The sequence below is a fragment of the Anolis sagrei genome, chromosome 3 (genome assembly GCF_037176765.1).
Source record: "Anolis sagrei isolate rAnoSag1 chromosome 3, rAnoSag1.mat, whole genome shotgun sequence".
Classification (NCBI taxonomy): Eukaryota; Metazoa; Chordata; class Lepidosauria; order Squamata; family Dactyloidae; genus Anolis; species Anolis sagrei.
This window is the reverse complement of record NC_090023.1, coordinates 136,711,940-136,731,732: the sequence shown is the minus strand read 5'-3', so window position 1 is coordinate 136,731,732 and position 19,793 is coordinate 136,711,940. Positions and strand designations below refer to the sequence as shown.

Below are 19,793 nucleotides of genomic sequence, written 5' to 3'. Positions count from 1 at the left end.
AGAGAGCGAAAATGGAAAACAATATAACCTTGTTGGTCAGGAATTTTGGATATGACATTTGATTAATGGTTGATTTATAAATATATAGTGAAGGAAAGGATGCTTGTTCAGGCCTTGGTGGTGGGGCTATGTGTTTGTAAAATGTTCACTGTTTTGTGTTTTGTTTACACTGTAAGTTGTTACTGTATGTAAATAAAATCTTTAAAAAATAATTAAGTAAAATAATAAATGTGATAATAATAGAGTAAAATAATAAATGTGATAATAATAGAGTAAAATAATAAATGTAATAATAATAATAATAAAGTAAAATAATGTAAATGTAATAGTAATAATAATAATTAGAGTAAAATAATAAATGTAATAAAAATAAAAAAGAAGAACAAGTAAAATAATAAATAACTGTGACTCGAGTATGACCCGAGGGCGGGGGGATTCCAGCCTAAAAAAGGGGCTGACAAACTCAGCTTATACTCAGTATATACAGTATGGTATTTTCACAACATTTTAGAGTTACCATATTCAAGGCATACAAACAAAGGCATGCCAACATGAAGTTGGCTATGCTTGCTCAGATGTAATTGGAACAAAAACTCTATGAAAACTTTGAGCAGAATTTGTTTTCTATACATTTTCCTTGCTGATCGGTATTAATGCTTCTGAATAAAGTTCTCTCTCTTTCCCATATTATGGATATTTACCACTTTAGAAGCAGTACCCATATACCGCATAACCATCTCTTTTTTGGTATTGAAGTCTTTTTCTCTCAGTGGAGTCTTTCGATCTTCATTTAAATTCATATCTTCCTAAGGACAAAAAACAGCAATGGTATTACAGAAACCCTATGCCTTCCATGTCGTGTAAACAAAATCATTTCATAATATGCAAAAAACAGGATGGGATCTTTTCCTTAATAAAAAGCACAAGAAATATACCTAGCTATTTAGACAGAGTATAACAAACAAGAAGGTGATTGCTTTTATTCCCCAAGGATTTTATAGCTTAAATTACAGCCAAAAAGGATGACAAAACATAGAGATAGTAAAGTAGAAGGTAATGAAAGGTGTGCAGAAGAACTGATTGTTTCAAGAGAAAAATTACATGTTTAGACCATAGTAACACCTATGCCATATTAGTTCAAGCTACCCTTTGTAGTTAATTGGATCAATGGAGACAAACAGAAATCCTTGCAAGCTTATAAATGGGCTTGCAAAGAAGGGGCTGATAGCTTACTTCTGTCCATTTTCTCTTAGGCAATTGAGCAGAAGCACTTTTATCCTAAACCCATGAAGAAGGGCTGTTCTTCCACTGTCAGCACTGAAACACAAAATACTATTCTCTTAAGCAATTTCAATTTTAAAATTTACATGATAAAAGCTTTTTTATTTGATCAAATTAACCATGTGCCATTACATGAATGCTTATGAGCATCACCAAAGGGTTGACTTCTAACAAGGTCAGGCCTTTCCTTGACTAGTGGTTTCAAAAGGTGGTATCCAGATGTTCATGGAGATTCACATTTACCAAAATGATATGACATTGTTTTTCCTTTTCAAAAAGGTTATGAATACCATTCATTGTTTTGGTGGTGCTCACAAGTAATTTTAGCTGTGCTCTTCTACCCCATCACCCAAGGAAAATAAATGTTGAAACACAGTCAGAACCACAGGCAGCTCATGTTTCATCCTGTAATTTCAGTATTAGGTCCCTCACCTGCATTTAGAACATTTCATATTCTATTAAAGAAAAAATCTTACACCACCATAACCCATTGAACAATTCTTACCATCATTTTTTCAAAAAGCGCAAGAATCTCTGCATCAGATAAAGGTGTGGGAATGAAGCTATCCACATCTGCAGACAGGGGCCAGTCACCAATTGAAGAATCTGATTGTTTCAGATTTGGCAGAATTGGTCTCTCTTTCTTGCTGCCTGGAATCCGTATGCTAGAAAATTTATCAAACTGAACAACAATAAAAAAAGAATAAGAGTATCTAAAATTGTTATTCTGTTCCAAATATGAGTATGATACCCCCAAATGTTAAGATCACATATTTAGAAAGCCTTTTTTTAATGATACAGCAACTGTTATCATTTCTTATCAATCTCAAAGAACATAGTGCCCTTTAGTATCTCAAGGAGCAACCACTAATAAAAGTGTTTGAACTTAGTCCTGCACAATTTGGCATTTCAGTCCTCTCATGGAGCAACTGCTATTCATTCTGAAAAAGCAGAACATTAAAGAGCTGATTTAGAGTTGACTTGCACACAACTTTTAATCTTCTGAGGTTATGCTGCTTTAGTTTTACTTTTCTCTTTGTGTGTATGTATTGGAGGGAGGGGGAGCTAACACATATTTGATTACTTCAGACTATGAGTCTAATGTTAAAGAAAGATGTGGCGAATACTTTTTCTACCACAAGGTCCTGTTCATCAAGGGGCAGGGAAAGAATTTTGGGGTGCCTTTTTTCATTCCAAAATATTTTACAATCTAGAACAAAGCTCTAACCTCCAAGGTCATTTTGACCATAAAATGGTTGAAAATGACAAAGTAATATTGTTTTTTTCCTATGCAGTTATGATGTACAAATACAACCCACAGTGCACTGCAGGAGGAAAAAAAATCCAGTTCAGTTGGCAATCTTTGCTATAAGAGATATTTAAAATGGATAATATATCTATAATTCCAAACAAAAAGTAAGCAATTAAACATTCAAATGAAAACATCCTCACAGCCACATGAAAAGAGGAGAAGAACAGCACTTTTGCCACAAATCAACCTGAGTTGGTTCAGATTTTTTTTCCAAATCATTCAAAGTATTGCACAGGTTTACATCCCTTATCTGGAATTCTGAAATCCAAAATTGTCACATGGGGGCTAAGATAGTGATACCTGTGCTTTCTGATGGTTCAATGCACAGAAAGGTTGTTTCATGACCATCATTATTTTAAAACATTGTATAAGATTACCGTCAGGCCAAATTGATGTTATATCTAATATGTCACCCTGAGATCATATAATATATGACAGGATACAAGTACTCTTAGGCTCCATTTACACCGATCATTTAATGTTTCAAATCAGTATTGAAGATAGTAGTTTGGTTGTGCAGATGATTACATGGAAAATCCTGGAATCAGTTTGAGATCCACATGGTTATTACACAAACCGCAGAGCATCAATAGGGTTTTTTTTTTTTTTTGGTGCACTTTTCTGGGAATTTGTTGTCTGGCTGCTGCAGTTCAAGGTGATTAAATGGTCAATGAGGATGGAGCCTAATAAATAAATTATAATAATGGTAAGCCATAATTTAATCCTATGTCCAAATAAGGTCAGTTTGTTAGCATGACCTGACATAAGACAAAAAAAAAAACCTTAAAACCGTTTCTAGATCACATCAAAATTACATTATTTGAAAGACTGATATAATAGCTGTGGGAATACTGATAAAGTAGTAAAGAAAAAACTTGCAATTCAGCTTGGTGTTATACATTCAATCATCTTTAGTTTGACTTCAGATGGGTGTTGTGAAACCGGCCAGAGGCTGATGTTTTAACTAATAATTTAGAGAGGATTGTGGGCTTTCCTGTAACACAGTGGTTCTCAACCTGGGGTCCCCAGATGTTTTTGGCCTACAACTCCCAGAAATCTCAGCCAGTTTATCAGCTGTTAGGATTTCTGGGAGTTGTAGGCCAAAAACATCTGGGGACCCCAGGTTGAGAACCACTGCTGTAATACAAAATGATGGGTTCTCAAGTTTGTGAAATTCAGGTCTGGGAAATTATGTTTTCATTGGTGAGAAAACTGGCTCGGAAACTGCAGAGCCTCAAGGCCAGTCCGAGGAGTCAGAAGTCAACAGCAGCCAAGGAATCAAGTGAAGAGTTGAGTAATAAGGGGGATTACCAGGAGAAAACACCTGTAGCTACGGAGATGAACAAAAGTCTTTATCTACAAATCAGAGCCAAAAATAGAGTACACTGGTCTGAAAGATTACGTGGGAAAGTTGTGGAGAAAATTCACGGGAAACATAATGCTTTCATGGGTGTCTATTAAACAACAAGTTGTTTATTTTAAGGACAGTTCAGGCAACACTGCATTAGAGTGAGAAGCTAAGCCTGAGTTCTCTTGTTCGTAGTTCAAGTCAAGCATTGATTTTGGATTTTAATATCCTGGAAGTTTTCTATGTTCCTGTTCTCCTGTTCAATTTTTTACTAGTTATACCTTTTTGCTTGAGGATTTATGCTGTACCTGTGATTTCTGGCTGTTCCTAGGACTTTGTGACCTCTGGAACTTTATGAGACATTTGGATTATTGTTTGGTTACTACCCGTTGCTGAACCTTCTTGGATTATATATCTTCCTTTCTTATTCCTGCTTTTTAAATGCTTTTTATGTGCTTAACAAACTGTTTGCTTATATTTCTGGACTTTTGTGTGGTGCAGTGATCACAGGTGTTTCCAGGCCTGGAGTGAAACAATGAGGCAATCTGTGGAAAGGGTCAATTTTCACCCCAAGCAAGGTGCCAAAAAATCATCCAAAATGCCAGTCGATGGTAACCGGAAATGTATATATGGATTTATTTCCAAGGTTTTCACTTTTCTTTTTGGGACAGTGTAGTTGGTTATTTGGGGTATTGTAAAAGGTAGGCTGCCACTCCTGGACGAACACTTTACTATTTGAAACATTTTTATTTTGTTTTATTGTGGGTGGTGGTTTTATTTATTTTACCTTATTTGATTTGATTGATTTTGCATGTTATAGTATTTAGAAAGTGTTGAATGAAGCTCAAGATGAAAAATATCCTGGCTGTTCACTCAGTCCTTGTCTTTCTATTCTTCCTCCCCACACCTCCTGTTATGGGGAAAACAATAGCTAACTCTTGCATCAAAACTTGGCAAGCAATATTTTACTCACAAACCAGAGCTAGCTATCAGTTAGAACATAGTTTTCAATTAAACTTTGCAGTCAATCTTGCTTGGCTAGGAAGCGACAGCAAAAAACAGCTTACTACAGAAGTGTGAGATGGCATAACGGAAGGACAGAGCGTACAAGCCTGAGGCAAATTCATCCAACACCAAAGCGTTATTTGGCATTACATCTGAAGTGAGCGACTGTGTTTCAGTACACAGCCAAATTTCTAGGACAAAAAGTGTAACAGTGCTAGCTGTTAAGACACAGGGTTTGCTACAGAACAAAACAGAAGCAAAATTATCTTACCACATCATCTGTCAGCGTCTTGATGTGCAAGTGCTGTAAATAAAGACACAATCTGTTAAAATGTAACTTGAAGCAAAGCAAACATATTCCACTTCCAATATGCTAGTGATTAATCTTTCAGTTCTGTCCACCAAGTATAGGCAAGCTGAGGATTGCTATTAAGCAAAGTTTAGTAGGGCTAGAGGATAAAATGATAGCTGGGTAAAATGACTTGTCTGGGGAAAATATTATTTATTTCATGTCATTCATTTATATCTCACCTTCCTCCCAATGGCTTTATAACAAGTAGTCCAATGGTCTACAATATTTCCACCGACTACTGGACAGATTTCATGGTGGTACACAATCTGAGAAAACCATTAAGATCCGAAATTAACCCCTTCCCCACCTACACTCTCATTATCACAGACTGCATTGCCTTCAAAGATATACAGTATACTACATGCAAGTACATTTATGGACAGGCTCACACTTGCCCCAGTGTTGCTTACAGGACATCCTATACAACACGCCTTCCCACATCCCATTACAATTTCTACACACAGGATATCACTTTTTGGCTCCAGATTAATCTTAATCTCTAATCTTAAACACTGAAACTATATCCAGATGTTAATAACCTAGAAAAACCTATACCAGCTCCTCCCCCCTCCTGATGGAGTCCTTTGGAGCTTTATGTGTGACAGAGAAGGGATACATGGTCTTTATGGAATTCTTTTTAACTTAAGGGTACCAGCCTAGTACTCACATACAATATTATCTTTATCAACTACTGTGATAGTTATACCTGCACACATATAGGTTGCATTCATACTGTAGCATTAATGTAGTTTGATATCACTTTAACTCCCATGGCTCACGGCTGTGAAATTATGGAAGCTGTTATTTTACAAGGCCTTTAGCATTGTCTACCAAAGACTTTTGATGCTTCACTAAACCACAAGTCCCAGATTCTACAGCACTGAGCCATGGCAGGCAAAGTGGCATCAAACTACATTAATTCTACAGTGTAGAATTCATAGACTAGAATGGCTATGCCACTGAACACATGGAATACTTTTGAAATAAACTTTATTCAATGGGTTGCTCTGAGTTTTTCGGGCTGTATGTCCATGTTCCAGAAGCATTCTCTCCTGACATTTTGCAATGTTCCAGAATGCATCTAGAACATGACCATACAGCCTGGAAAACTCACAGCAACCCAGCCACTAAGGCTTTGACAACACAACTTTATTCAAGTTTCTCTTAATCCATTTTATTCATGCAGCAGACTGTTAGATAAGGAATATCCAAAGCCATCTCAGCAATCAGTGAAACAAATTCAGCTTCTGTTGAAATGATTTTTCTGCTACTGGTAGCAAGATAATGTATGGTAACTGCTATATAACAACATCATTAGCACTTCTGCATATTCTTGTAAGAAACCATCACAGGTACAGGAAATCGTACTTGTGTTTTTCAATTTTAAGCAAACTACAGTTATATGATTTGCATCCATCTTCCTCCAGCTGCATGGACGAAAAAAACATGTTTGGCTGCCTGAAATGGGAGCTTTCCTTTCCAAGTTTATTTTAATTATATTCATTACTTTCTTGACCTGAACAATTCTGTACTATTTGTTTCATTTTTATGTATTGCTACAAATTGATCATATCAAATTCTCTCACTAATATATTACAGAGCAATTCAACCTTCAATCTTTTCTGTGGGTATACAGTTTGCATGAGTATTGGCATGATTCTGACATGTCAGAAAAGACAACAAAGACTTGTCGGAAATTAGAAGACTGCACTGAATGACTGCAAAGGAATGTGCATCCAATTGCCTATGTCTTCTCTCTACTGATTAAGCTGAAGCTTGTAGAATTTTAGATAATTCCAACTTCTACTTGACTGGAAATTTACCATCTCAGTATCAAAAACACGGTAATAATGTTTCAAAGCAAACAATGGCCAAATCCTGAAGCTCTTCTACCTCCATGAGAAGTAAGAACCACTGGTACCTGCATGTAATTCCTAGGAAAACTAGGAAAGGAGAACATTAGAAAGAACTTCCTGACTGTAACAGCTGTTCAGAAGTGGTAGAGGCTCCTTCCTTGAAGGTTTTAAACAGAAACTGAATGGCCAGCTGTCAGAGGTACTGTAATTGTGCTTTCCCTGCATGGCGTGGGGTTGGACTACATGGCCCACATGGTCCCTTCCAACTCTATAATTCTATGATCTATTAATGAAGTTTGGCACCAGATTCACTGCCATGGCTCTATGGCATGGTATCCTGGGAACTAGGCACCAGAACTCTGGCAGAGAAGGCTAAAGACCTTGTGAAATTACATCTCTAATGATTCCATATCAATGGAACATGGCAGTTAAGATGGTTGAGTCATACAGTTGTAAATATATCCTAAACCACAAAACCTCTGGGATCTTTTATATTTTGTTGAGACTTCTAACAGCCTTTGAGTCGAAGCACACACTGCCCAATCCTTCTTACTTTTAGGGTAAAGGTTGTCCCCTAACATTAAGTCCAGTCATGTCTGACTCTGGGGTGTGGTGCTCATCTCCATTTCTAAGCCGAAGAGCCGGCGTTGTCCGTAGACACCTCCAAGGTCATGTGCCTGGCATGATTGCATGGAGCTCCATTCTTACTTTTACATGGGACCTAATGTAAATTAACTTGAACATTTTGTAGTTCATATAGGAATTAATTTGGTTTTAAAACCTGTTTCTTGCTATCTTTGCCTATTTCTGCGTTTTGCTTTCTAGTCCACACAACTAGGATCAAGAGTTCTCCTTTTCCATTCCTTGGAGCACCAACTTCCCTCACTCGTCTAGAGATACATGTTGTCTTACTCTTTTTAACACAGCTAAAACATCAAACTGGTCCAGAGACCAGCTCTATATATGACACAGTACTCCTGTGGTCTCCTTGCTCCTCCACTTGTTCTTTCTCAGTAAGACAGGCTAAGAAACTCACTCCCCTAAACAAGAAACATAAGTAGAATTCCAGAGGGAACAGATACCCATGACTTGCTGAGCCTTTCATTCCAAGAGAAAGAATAGCTGAGCAGTTTTGCAGAAGTAGCTGCTCCTGCAAACAACAGAGACACCATCTTCTGACTGAAGACTCTCAGATATGCTATTCTCTGTGTGTCATTCTTCCAGAAACAGGCAAGAAAATGTACAATAGAAGAACAGCACAGGTAAAGCATCACTTACTTGTCCTCTCCAGAGACTTTAACTGTACTCCAGATGATTGCACATACAGCTGCATCTATTCTCTGAAAATACTAGCAGGACTGACCTAGGATCATGGGAGTTGTAGTTCACCCACATCCAGAGAGCCCTGTAAACCCTCACAAAGAGCAATTTGGTCAAACCTGGCAAACATAGCAACACGACCAACCTAAAATATTGGTGATGTTTGGGAAAAATTGATCTAGGATGATGGGAGTTGTAGTTCACCCACTCAAGAGAGCACTGGGAATTCCATTGACGATGTATCTGGATCAAACTGGGGCCATCGCATATGCACCATTACCAACTTTAAGTGGGCATTGGGGAGGGGGCAATGACAATGGATGATGGGAGTTGTAGAGGAGAGCTAGACAGGGGGAGCGTGTCCATGTTGAAAAGGCAGGCTATAAATATAGTAAATAAATACATACGTACATAATACTGTGAATCCCACCAAAGATGCATCTCAACAAAACTTGGCAGATATATACAACATGACCAACTTTAAGCATTGGTGGGGCATGGGGATGGTTGTAGTTCACCCATATGCAAAGAACACACTGAACCCAACCCACTTTAGATCCAGATGTGTTTCCTAGTTGAGCTAAATTCCACATTCCAAACTTTAAAATCATACAAATAAACCACTAAACATGTTATGCGTTTAATGTGTGGCATTTTATATACTACAGCACTTTATTAACAGCTGCATGTCATGCAATTTGCACTTTGGCTTGTTGACTCTGTTACAGCACTGCATCATAATTAATGTAAATGTCATTGCAATTGAACCTTGGGGTTTTTCAAATATATAAATTAAGGTTCATGTTTTTAAGCTAAACGTAATTTAAATTTAGTTTTAGATTATATATTATAACTTGGTTTTACAGATGGGTTTAATTTGGTATATGTCAGTTTATTGTGGTATATGTTGGTTTATCTTGGGTTTGGGGTGGTTTAGTATTGTATTTGTATTGACTGTTGTTTCAGGCAGTGAATGTTTAGCTTTTTGTCGTTGGAATCCGCCCTGAGTCCCCTTGGGGAGATAGGATGGAATACAAATAAAGTATTTATTTGTATTTATTAGGAGAGAATGTTTCAAGAACATGGCCATACAACCCAAAAAACCTACAACAACCCAATGAAGTATTATTGATTACCCTTTTTGAAGTGGATTGTCGCATGACATTCTGCAACCCTTGCGGAACTTAACACAGTTTGTGTCTTAATATTTGCCCTAAATGTGTGATGCAGGGCCAGAAAGTCATTGTTGTTCTTTACAATATGTTACTTGATCTTTATGAAACAAATTGCATTTTTTTCCTAGGCATAAAAACCTGTCACGACTAACTTTAAATACTGGTGTTGGAGAGGAGAATTGGCCTGAGATTATAGGAGTTGTAATTCACTCACAATCAAACTGTGTGGCCCAGACAATAGATCTGGGCCACACTTGGCACACAGACCCAATATGACCAATGTTAGTGGTGTTTGGGGGGAGTTATGGGAGTTGTAGTTCCTCCACAGCTTCATGCATTTTCTAAAATAATTCATAAAATCCATAGTTGAGCGTTACAAAATCCCCAAACCTGGGCATCGCCTGTGCAAAGTCTGAGAAGACTGAGGAAAGGCTGCACTTTCAGTTGTATTTCGTGGAGAGAGAGCTTTTTGCTAGAGTGGGACGGAAGCCCGCCAGCGGAGGCCTCGGATACTCACGAACTTGGTCTTTTTGCTGCTGCCGCTGCCTCCTCCTCCTCCTCCTCCTCCGGCCTCCCAGCCAAGCCCGTCCCTGGCCGCGGGATCCCCGCGAAGGGGCGGCTTCTCCCGCGCCTTCCCTCGGGCAAGAGGCCGCGGGCCCCGCTCCATGGCAACCAAGCTTCTCCTCCGCGTCCCACCTTCAAATAAACTCCGCTTCTCAAACGGGCATCCAAATCCTCCCGCCACCGCTCTCCGACCTCCCCTTCCGGTTAGGAACGGCCCTTCTATTGGGCGCGCGGCCCGCCAGTCCACGCCCTCTCGTTTGTGATAGGTGGAGGCCTACTGCGGAGGGTGACTCACGCCTCGGCAATTCTCAACCGTTCCGACTCCTGGCAGCCGCCTGAGCCTGGAATGTCCTCTTGCTCTACTCCCTGCGCATGCGCACTTGGGGGTAGTGAAGCCCTCCTGGAAGACCCTACATACAGGTGAGAGTCTTACCAGGAATGTCACCACAGGAGCCCAATGGGCCCTGGCTCTTTCTTGTGCTGCACTCATAGGATTCACATTCCTCATTAACTGATAAATCATGTGAGTAGAGAGCCCTATTTTTTGTTGTTTATTCCTTCAGCTTCTGACTCTTTGTGACCTGCATGGTCATGTCAGGAGCGACCTGAGAAACTGCAAGTTGCTCCTGTTGTGAGAGAATTGGCCGTCTGCAAGGATGTTGCCCAGAGGACGCCCAGATGATTTTGATGTTTTATCATCCTTGTGGGAGGCTTCTCTCATGTCCCTGCATGAGGAGCTGGAGCTGATAGAGGGAGCTCATCCGCCTCTTCCCGGATTCGAACCTGCGACCTGTCTGTCTTCAGTCCTGCCGGCACAGGGGTTTTACCCACTGCGCCACCGGGGGGTCCCATGGTGACCTGCTGAATATATCTCTTGGGACAGATATTAATAATACAGGCACTGCACTGTTCATCTGAAGTCAGAACAGAAGAATTTCATTTCCGAAGTGTTATGCTTTGCCACAATGAAACAACAGACTTCAGTCATGGTTGGAATCCTGTTGGTGACAAGTATCCATGTGTTGGGTTGTTGTAGTGACCTCACTATCTCTGAGGATGCTTGCCATAGATGCAGGCGAAACATCAGGAGAGAATGCTTCTTGAATATGGCCATATAGCCCGAAAAAACCTGGCCATATAGCCCAGAATAACAACCCAGTGATTCCGGCCATGAAACCCTTCGACAATACATTATCCATGTGGGTTGTTGTAGGTTTTTTCAGGCTATATGGCCATGTTCTAGAGGCATTTTCTCCTAATGTTTCGCCTGCAAGCATCCTCAGAGGTAGTGAGGTCTATTGGAAGTAGGAAAATGGGTTTATATATCTGTGGAATGACCAGGGTGGGACAAAGGACTTTTGTCTGCTGGAGCTAGGTGTGAATGTTTCAACTGACCACCTTATCCATGTGTTATTAAGTTATGCATCTCTTCTTCTCTGACCCATCACCTGTTTGGATATCAGCCAGCACGCCAATGCCTTAAATCAGGGTCGCCAAACTAAGGCCTGAGGGCCGGATACAGCCCTCCAAAGTCATTTACCCGGCCTTCACTGAGGGTCAACTTAAGTCTGAAATGACTTGAAAGTGTTATGAACCCCAAGAGGTTCCTGTTCTTTTGTGCAGAGTGTTCAAGGGATAGTAAAGTAGTTTAAACCAATGAGACACTTTAGAGACCAAATTTGGTTTGAACACTATTCATGTAACATTTATTGAAATACAATCACCATAGAATGACATCAAGAGAGAGCTCTCATGCACATATTCCAAACATTGACGCATATTCACACACTTGAAGATTATCAGCTTTCTTCCGAGAAGGTGCGGACGTTCCCATTGCCGCAGATCAGGAAGCGTGCATAGTCTTGGGGTCCTCTGCATTTATAGGCCAAAATCAGTCTTTCTTCTTTAATGAACATTCTGTCCTGTTCTTGTGGGTTCAAGACATCCACATTCCATATGACTTATAAGGTACCTCCTGCATGCTCCTTACACACTCAGACGCACACCTTATTGTTCATTGTTGTTCAGCTATGCCTGTGATTGTGATTGTGAGCCTCCTCGCTTCGACTGCCAAGTCCGACCCATATCATGCTTTGCACGAACTCCATGTTGATTCTTCTTGGCCTGTTTCTTCTGTTCTTCTGCATGCACTCAAACATTCATAACAAAAGCACACAACAACAACAACATCAATCCTATCTCATCAGCCAAAAGCAGACCCACACTTCCCACTGATAAGTTTATATTTGTTAAAATTGTTCTTCATTTTAATAATTGTATTGTTTTAAAATGTTTTTTGCACTACAAATAAGATATGTGCAGTATACATAGGAATTCACGTTTTTTTCAAACTATAATCCGGCCCTTCAACAATTTGAGGGACTGTGCTGTTTAAAAAGTTTGAGGACCCCTGCCTTAAGTCAAGAAATAGTTTTCTAAGATCGACAGAGATAGTCGCAGGAGCACCTCAGCAAGTGAAAGTCCGAAAAGTGGCAGGCTAAAACCCAGCACCTCAACCCATGGCTGATACCAAAGCTGGAAGGCATTGAACAGACTGCATTTCGGCACCACAAGATGCAGAGCCAACCTTAAGAAATAGGGCTACAAAGTGGAATCCACGACATGTGAATGTGGAGGAGAGTAAACAACGGACCACCTATTACAATGCAGTCTGAGCCCTGCCACATGCACAATGGAGGAACTTCTTATAGCAACACCAGAGGCACTCCAAGTGACCAGCTACTGATCAAAGGACATTTAGTATAGTGACAAGTTTTAAACTTTATGTGCTTTTTAAAATACATTACAACTGTACCCTCGGTTCGCTTCTGATACAATAAATAAATATCAATTCTATGAAGAGCTATTCAGTAGAGCCTTTCACACTGCTTCCCCTGTCCTACAGTTCTACTACATAGGGGTGTGTGCTTGTTTATTACCAAATAATAATAATAATAATAGTAATAATAATAATAATAATAATAATAATAATAATAATAATTTTATTGCCTGCCTCTTCTTGCAGCTCAAGGCAGGGTACATCATTAAGACAAAGAGATAAAACACTCTTAAAATATATACAAGATACAATATTGGAGGGGGTGGAAGCAGCTATTTAGCAGTCGGGAAGTATGCCGCTGGATCACTGTTTGCATCTGGCTGCAAAATTGTCTGATCAATGCAATGAACGCTTGTTTGTCATTTGGCTTTCATTTTATTTGTATCATAAAGTTTTCCAATCATGTTGTTTTTTTGTTCCGTTGCCTCCAACTCTTTGTGATTTCATAGACCAGCTCACGCCAGAGCTCCCTGTTGGCCATTGCCACCCCCAGCTCCTTCAGAGTCAAGCCAGTCACTTCAAGGATGCCATCCACCCATCTTGCCTTGGTTGGCCCCTCTTCCTTTTTTCTTCCATTTCCCCCAGCATCATTGTCTTCTCTAAGCTTTCCTATCTTCTTATTATGTGGCCAAAGTACTTCATCTTTGCCTCTAATATCCTTCCCTCCAGTGAGCATCCAGGTATTATTTCCTGAAGTATGAATTGGTTTGACCTTCTTCCAGTCCAAGGCACTCTCAGAATCTTCTTCCAGCACTGTAGTTCAAAAATGTCTACCTTCCTTCATTCAGCCTTCCTTATGGTCCAGCTCTCACATCCATAACTTACTATGGAGAATACCATTGCTTTAACTATGCAGATCTTCATTGCCAGTGTGATGTCTGTACTTTTCACTATTTTGTTGAGATTGGTCATTGCTCTCCTGCCAAAGAGTAAACGTCTTCTGTCGTCCTGGCTGCAGTCTGTGTCTGCAGTAATCTCCGTGCCTAGAAATACAAAGTCTGTCACGGCCTCCACGTTTTCTTCCTCTATTTGCCAGTTATCATTCGGTCTCGTTACCATAATCTTGGTTTTGTACTTTCTTCTTTCACCTTGGTTAGAAAGCTCCTCAGCTCCTCCTCACTTTCAGCTATCAAAATGGTATCAGCTGCATATCTATAAGGTTGGTGATGTTTCTTCCAGCAATTTTAACTCCACCCTTGGATTCATCAAGCCTCACCCGTTACTTAATGTGTTCTGCATACAAGTTTAAAAGGTTGGGAGAGAGTATACAGCCCTGCCATACTCCTTTCCCAATCTTGAACTAGTCTGTTGTTTTGTGGTCTGTTCTTACTGTTGCTACTTGGTCTTTATACAGATTCCTCAGGAGAGAGACAAGGTGACTTAGTATGCCCATACCCAGGCCTGTAGCGAGGGGGTGGTTTTAGGGGTTCAACCCCCTCCCCCCCGAAAGGTTTCAGATTTTTTTAAAAAACCTGGTTTACTCATGAATTTTAACTGGTTAACCAAATCCCCATGCTAAGTCTATGAGATGCAAAAAACTAAGAGTCCCTCCAGAACTGCAAGCACTATCTCAAGCAAATATTGACAATTTATTCACACTGTCATTACTTGCAGCAATAGCCGATGTAGTGAAGCAACCAAGTTGGGTGTGTGTGTGTGTTGAATGCTCTCATTAAGGAGGCCAGACTTGGTGGAGGTGGTTGACAGGGGTAGAGCTGCAAGCTATGGAAGGTTGCTCTGCCCCCTGCCGTGCTCTTTGCTTCAGCGTGAGCTAGGAGGCAGGTTTCAACCCCACCACCACCACCCAAAATTTTCAACCCTCCCCGAAATTTTCAACCCCCCCCCCCAAATTTTCAACCCCTCCCACCAAATTGTCAACCCTCCCCGAATTTTTTTTCTGGCTACAGCCCTGCCCATACCACCAAGAACTTGCCACAATTTATTATGCCCCACACAGTCAAAGGCTTTAGAATAGTCAATGAAACAGAAATAGATGTTTATCTGAAACTGATGCTGGATCTGGACCAAACATGGCACACATACCCACCATGACCAAGTTTAACTACTGGTGCAGTTTGAGAGCAATGCATTTTCTAATAGGACAATTCATAGAATCCAAAAACAAATAAGACTACTTTGAATATTTATCATTACAAAAGGCCTAGCCCGGGAATCACCAGGTACCTAAGCGAGTATGTATTTGTGTGTGTGTGATGTTTTTGTCTCTTCACTCCCTGCATACTTTTCGTTGTCTTAAGATAATAAAGTGCCATTTCTGGTTGTAATGCCCTTAAAGCCTTCCTGGACTTTGGATGGAAGCAATGCTGATCTTATCATTATGTAGAACAAATCATCATTCACAGGTAGCAGATTTGAGAGTTTAATAAAAGGTAGATTGTTTCTTTGTAATCCTTGTTTTCTGATTGCTAGAGATGCATAAAGGCACTTGTGGGGTTTTCTCCCATGTGAGTTTAACAATAATTTGCCTTAGGGGTGCAGGAATTTTTTTGTTGCTTTGCCTCTAGCATCAAAGTGCCTTGGGGTGCCTCTGCTAGGGATAGATTTCTAAAGCTTTGTTTTTGTTTTGTTATTCCCCATCCTGATAGGAACTATTCAAGGCTAAACACTTTTAGGCTGGACTTGTACCAACATTATTGTTTTTGCCTCTCAGAAGAGCCTCTTCTAATGAGCAAAACAAGTTAAGCAGCCTGGCAGATGAGATGCTGAAAAAGGAGCATCTGCCATTCTTAATCATTACTTGACTACCAGGCCTTATCCTGTAATTGTTTTGTGCCATGAATCTCACAAAAATGTTGCATGCCAGACATTCAGCTTTTGGGGGAAGAAGAGGGGAGGAATCCCACTTGTTCAGATTTCTTTGACTGAGATGTCCTTTTCTTATTGAATTATATTCTTTCCAAGCATCTGGTCCTATCCATGTTCTAGATTTCCCACTTTTCATTCATTTCTGAACAACAGGTGTATCACGCCTGTGAAGCAGATGGCCAACCAAATGAAAAATCTTAATCTACTGCTCAGGGAGAAAGGGGATAGTACTGTGTTATTATGGTCATGTTAATTATTTCCTGTAATATTCTAAAAATCAAAGACAGCATACAGGCAATCCCCAAGCTGCAAACAAGATCAGTTGTGCAGGTTTGCTCTTAAGTTCGAAGTCGAAACAGGTACACATTTAATTGTAACTCCAGTCACACACACACACACATTGTATATATACACACATATAAGCTTTGGATAGCATAGGGCAGGGTTAACACCCCTGTGGTGTTTGTTTTGCTGTCTGTGCCCCTGTTCAGAAAACTCTCCCTCACTTTCTGTCCCAGTGATAATTGGATTTTGAAACATTTGACTTGTTGTGGAAACAAGGATTGGTGCTGAAGTTTCAGTGAAGACACCTTTTCTCCACCTTTTCCCTTCCAAGGGGTAGATTTACCTCACTTCCCGTTGTCTCACCACCACCACCCCCCTCCCAATTCTTAACCATGGATCATTTGTACAGCAAATGTTTGCAACTCAGGAACCACCTGTATTTATATCTTCTTAACAACCACATTGTGACAGAATACACAGAGGTGAGGTGCAAACTACATTGATTCACCAGAACTCAACTCTGTTAGTTTCTAAAAAACATTAGATCACCTGCAAATTTTATCTCATCTCATATGCAAATAAACTGCTGTGTTAATTCCTACTGAAATAGCTCAGCGGTATAGATATGCCACTGCTCTGCCACGAATCTCAATGCCTTGTAGGGCTGCCACACAGGGTCAGAAGTATTTTCTATAAGGTCCAGGTTAAATTGTCAGCATCTCCAGGTGAAGAAAGACTCCTGTATGACTTTCCCAATATTTCATGTGATATACCTTTTAGACACACAGCAACACAGTAATTCAATTTACTATCAAACTGGAGGTGAAACCAGCCTTTTAGATGCAGAAAAATACATAAACTATAATAATGAAATATATAGGGACACAACACATCTCATGAAAACTTTTCATTTATGTTTCTAAAAATAGATGATTTATTACCTGTTTCATATAGACTTAGGGATTTCTCATTACATTCAGTGACACAGCTACACACTGCAGATGATACAGTAAGTAGATATGGCACACAGCTTGGAAAGCTGTGTCCTAGAGTGATGCTGTCAGGGCAGTGAGAGAAGGAAAAATGCATTTTAGGAGAAGCTGAAAAAGTGGAATGACAGAAGATACATTGGGCCTTCCTCTGCGAAACTAAAATAGTTGGGGTTAGTATCCTTATAGGGGCATGGGAAAGAACATTTTTATCTTGCAAAGGTCTAACTACAGAGCAGAAGAGAGGAGACTTGGACAGTTCCAAGGGATTGATCAAACCTTTTTATTTATCTGGACAGCTTCATCATTACACATAGAGAAAAAGAAAGGAAAGAAAAAAAGAGAAAAAGAAGGAAGGAATGATAAGGTGAATGGAAAGAGCCGTGAAACCATCTGATTCCTAGTCAGGATTGAGATACATAGCCCTTATATAAATGAATTACATATTAAAGGTAAAGATAAAGATTTCCCTTTGAGGTTAAGTCTAGTCGTGTCTGATGCTGGGGAGTTGTGCTCATCTCCATTTCTAAGCTGAAGAGCCAGTGTTGTCCGTAGACGCATCCAAGGTCATGTGGCTGGCATGACTACATGGAACGCCATTACCTTCCCCTCCAAAACGGTACCTATTAATCGACTCACATTTGCATGTTTTCAAACTGCTAGGTTGGCAGAAGCTGGGGCTAACAGCAAGAGTTCACCCTGCTCCCCGGATTCGAACCGCTGACCTTTCAGTCAGCAAGTTCACCTCAGCAGTTTAACCTGTTGCGCCACCGGGACTCCGGTGTATAAATACTCTGGACTTATTGCATGGCGTGTAAACTTTGGGCACACCCTGGGATTGTGAGTAATTTTATATTGAAAGGTCATGTGGAGCCTTCGCTCAAGAATAACAATTGTTGAAAACGTTTAAAAAAGAGATGGTTCTTTCTAGCATATATGGTGGAAATGTAAGAAAGCGAAAAGCTTTGGATGATAATTAGATTTCATTTTTTTAAAAAAGTTGATTTAGGATTAAAACTTGGGATAAAAAACACATAGAAAGTTAATGTGCTATAATGTGTGTGTTCAAATAGCTTATGCTAAATATTGGGAAGTGTTGATAGTCCTTCAAGTTAAAATTCATTCAAAAAGTAATGAAAGTGGCAGAGATTGATACATTAACATATTTATTGAGGGACAGAGCAGAGAGAAATACACTGAGAGACTTTAATATATTTGTAAAATATCAGAAGAGATCAGAAGGGAATGTAATAATAGAGTTTAAGGAGTGAAAACTGAGTCATTTGATTATAAGAATTGAAAAGATGTATGTTTATCCTATTTTGCTTTGTAAATAAATGTAAGTATGACTTGATTTATACTTAGTTCATATGTATAGTGGTTATAGAGTATAAAAAGAATGCAGTTAAAAGTATGTCTATATTATTTAAATTAAGTTAGTGGGAGTAATAACAAAATAGAGATTTGTATACTTTTGCTAGATATAAATTGTAAGTAATGTGGTTAATGTGGGTTTTTGTTTTGATTAGTATATATGCAGCTATTGTGTGTGGTTTTGGTTTTTCTGTGTTTTGTTTGATACTGTAATTTTTTTAATTCAGTAAAGTTTTTTAAAGGCCTTTCCAGAGCTTGCAAACATTGTTCATGGGGAAGCTTTACAAGTTAGGAGAGAAGAGGAAACTAACATTACCCTCCCCAATTGTCATAGGGACGATTATCTAAAGAAAAAGTGTCTGTGGAAATTTCTGTGTGATGATGATATGTTTTATTTATATTCTGCTCTATCTCCCCGAGGGGACTCAGGGCGGATTACTGAACACATATTTGGCAAACATTTAATACCGTTATAGAGTTAACAAGGACAGACAATACATAAGCAGAGATAAAGGCTTTTCCCATTTTTTCCATTAGATGTCCTCCTGATTGAATCAGCCGGCATGTCCTTATGGACGCTTTTTATTACCAACCTTTCGATTGGCAGGATTTTCTGCATCTTAGCGATTTAACCTGCTGTGCTAAGCCCGGTTTAGCACAGTATAGTGCTTTTCTTGAACTTTCAAACTCTGTGTTTTGAGGGAAACATGATTGGAAGGGGTGAGTATAAGTGAGCACACCTACCACATTCATCCCAAATGTGTTCTTTACTTTTGAAACTTATATAGACAACCTGTAGAAATCTGAAATTGGTTTGCTGAAAATTAGGGTTTTGTGTGCCATAAGGCAGGACTGAGCAATTGGGAAGAATTTAAAGGGTTGAATCTCTCAACCACACTCACCCCAAAATAATAATAATAATAATAATAATAATAATAATAATAATAATAATCATGCAGACAAACCTCAAGCAGAGGCATAACACTGTTGCTCAGATGATTCATTGGAACCTGTGCCACAAATACCATTTGTCTGCAACAAAGAACTGGTGGGATCACAAGCCGGAAAAAGTTACAGAGAATGAACATGTCAATCTACTCTGGGACTTCCGAATTCAGACAGACGGAGTTTCGGAGCACAATACTCCTGACCTCACGATCTTGTTAAAAAACAAAGTGTGGATTGTCGATGTTGCAGTCCCAGGGGACAGCAGGATTGAAGAGAAACAACTGGAAAAGCTGACATGATATGAGGATTTAAAGATCGA

At 39.5% G+C, this 19,793-nt stretch overlaps 1 protein-coding gene across 1 annotated transcript in view; it reads right to left on the bottom strand.

Annotated features, from left to right (window-relative positions):
• The window catches only part of DIAPH3 (diaphanous related formin 3), a 145,603-nt gene extending 135,064 nt beyond the window's left edge, over positions 1-10,539 (bottom strand). The window contains exons 1-4 of the mRNA XM_067466911.1: positions 10,167-10,539; positions 5,218-5,250; positions 1,787-1,963; positions 702-806 (exon numbers count right to left, since the gene is read on the bottom strand). Coding sequence (XP_067323012.1) covers positions 702-806; positions 1,787-1,963; positions 5,218-5,250; positions 10,167-10,316 — 465 coding nt within the window. The 5' untranslated portion in view covers positions 10,317-10,539. The remainder of the gene's footprint in view (positions 1-701; positions 807-1,786; positions 1,964-5,217; positions 5,251-10,166) is intronic.
• Between the last annotated feature and the right edge of the window lie 9,254 nt (positions 10,540-19,793).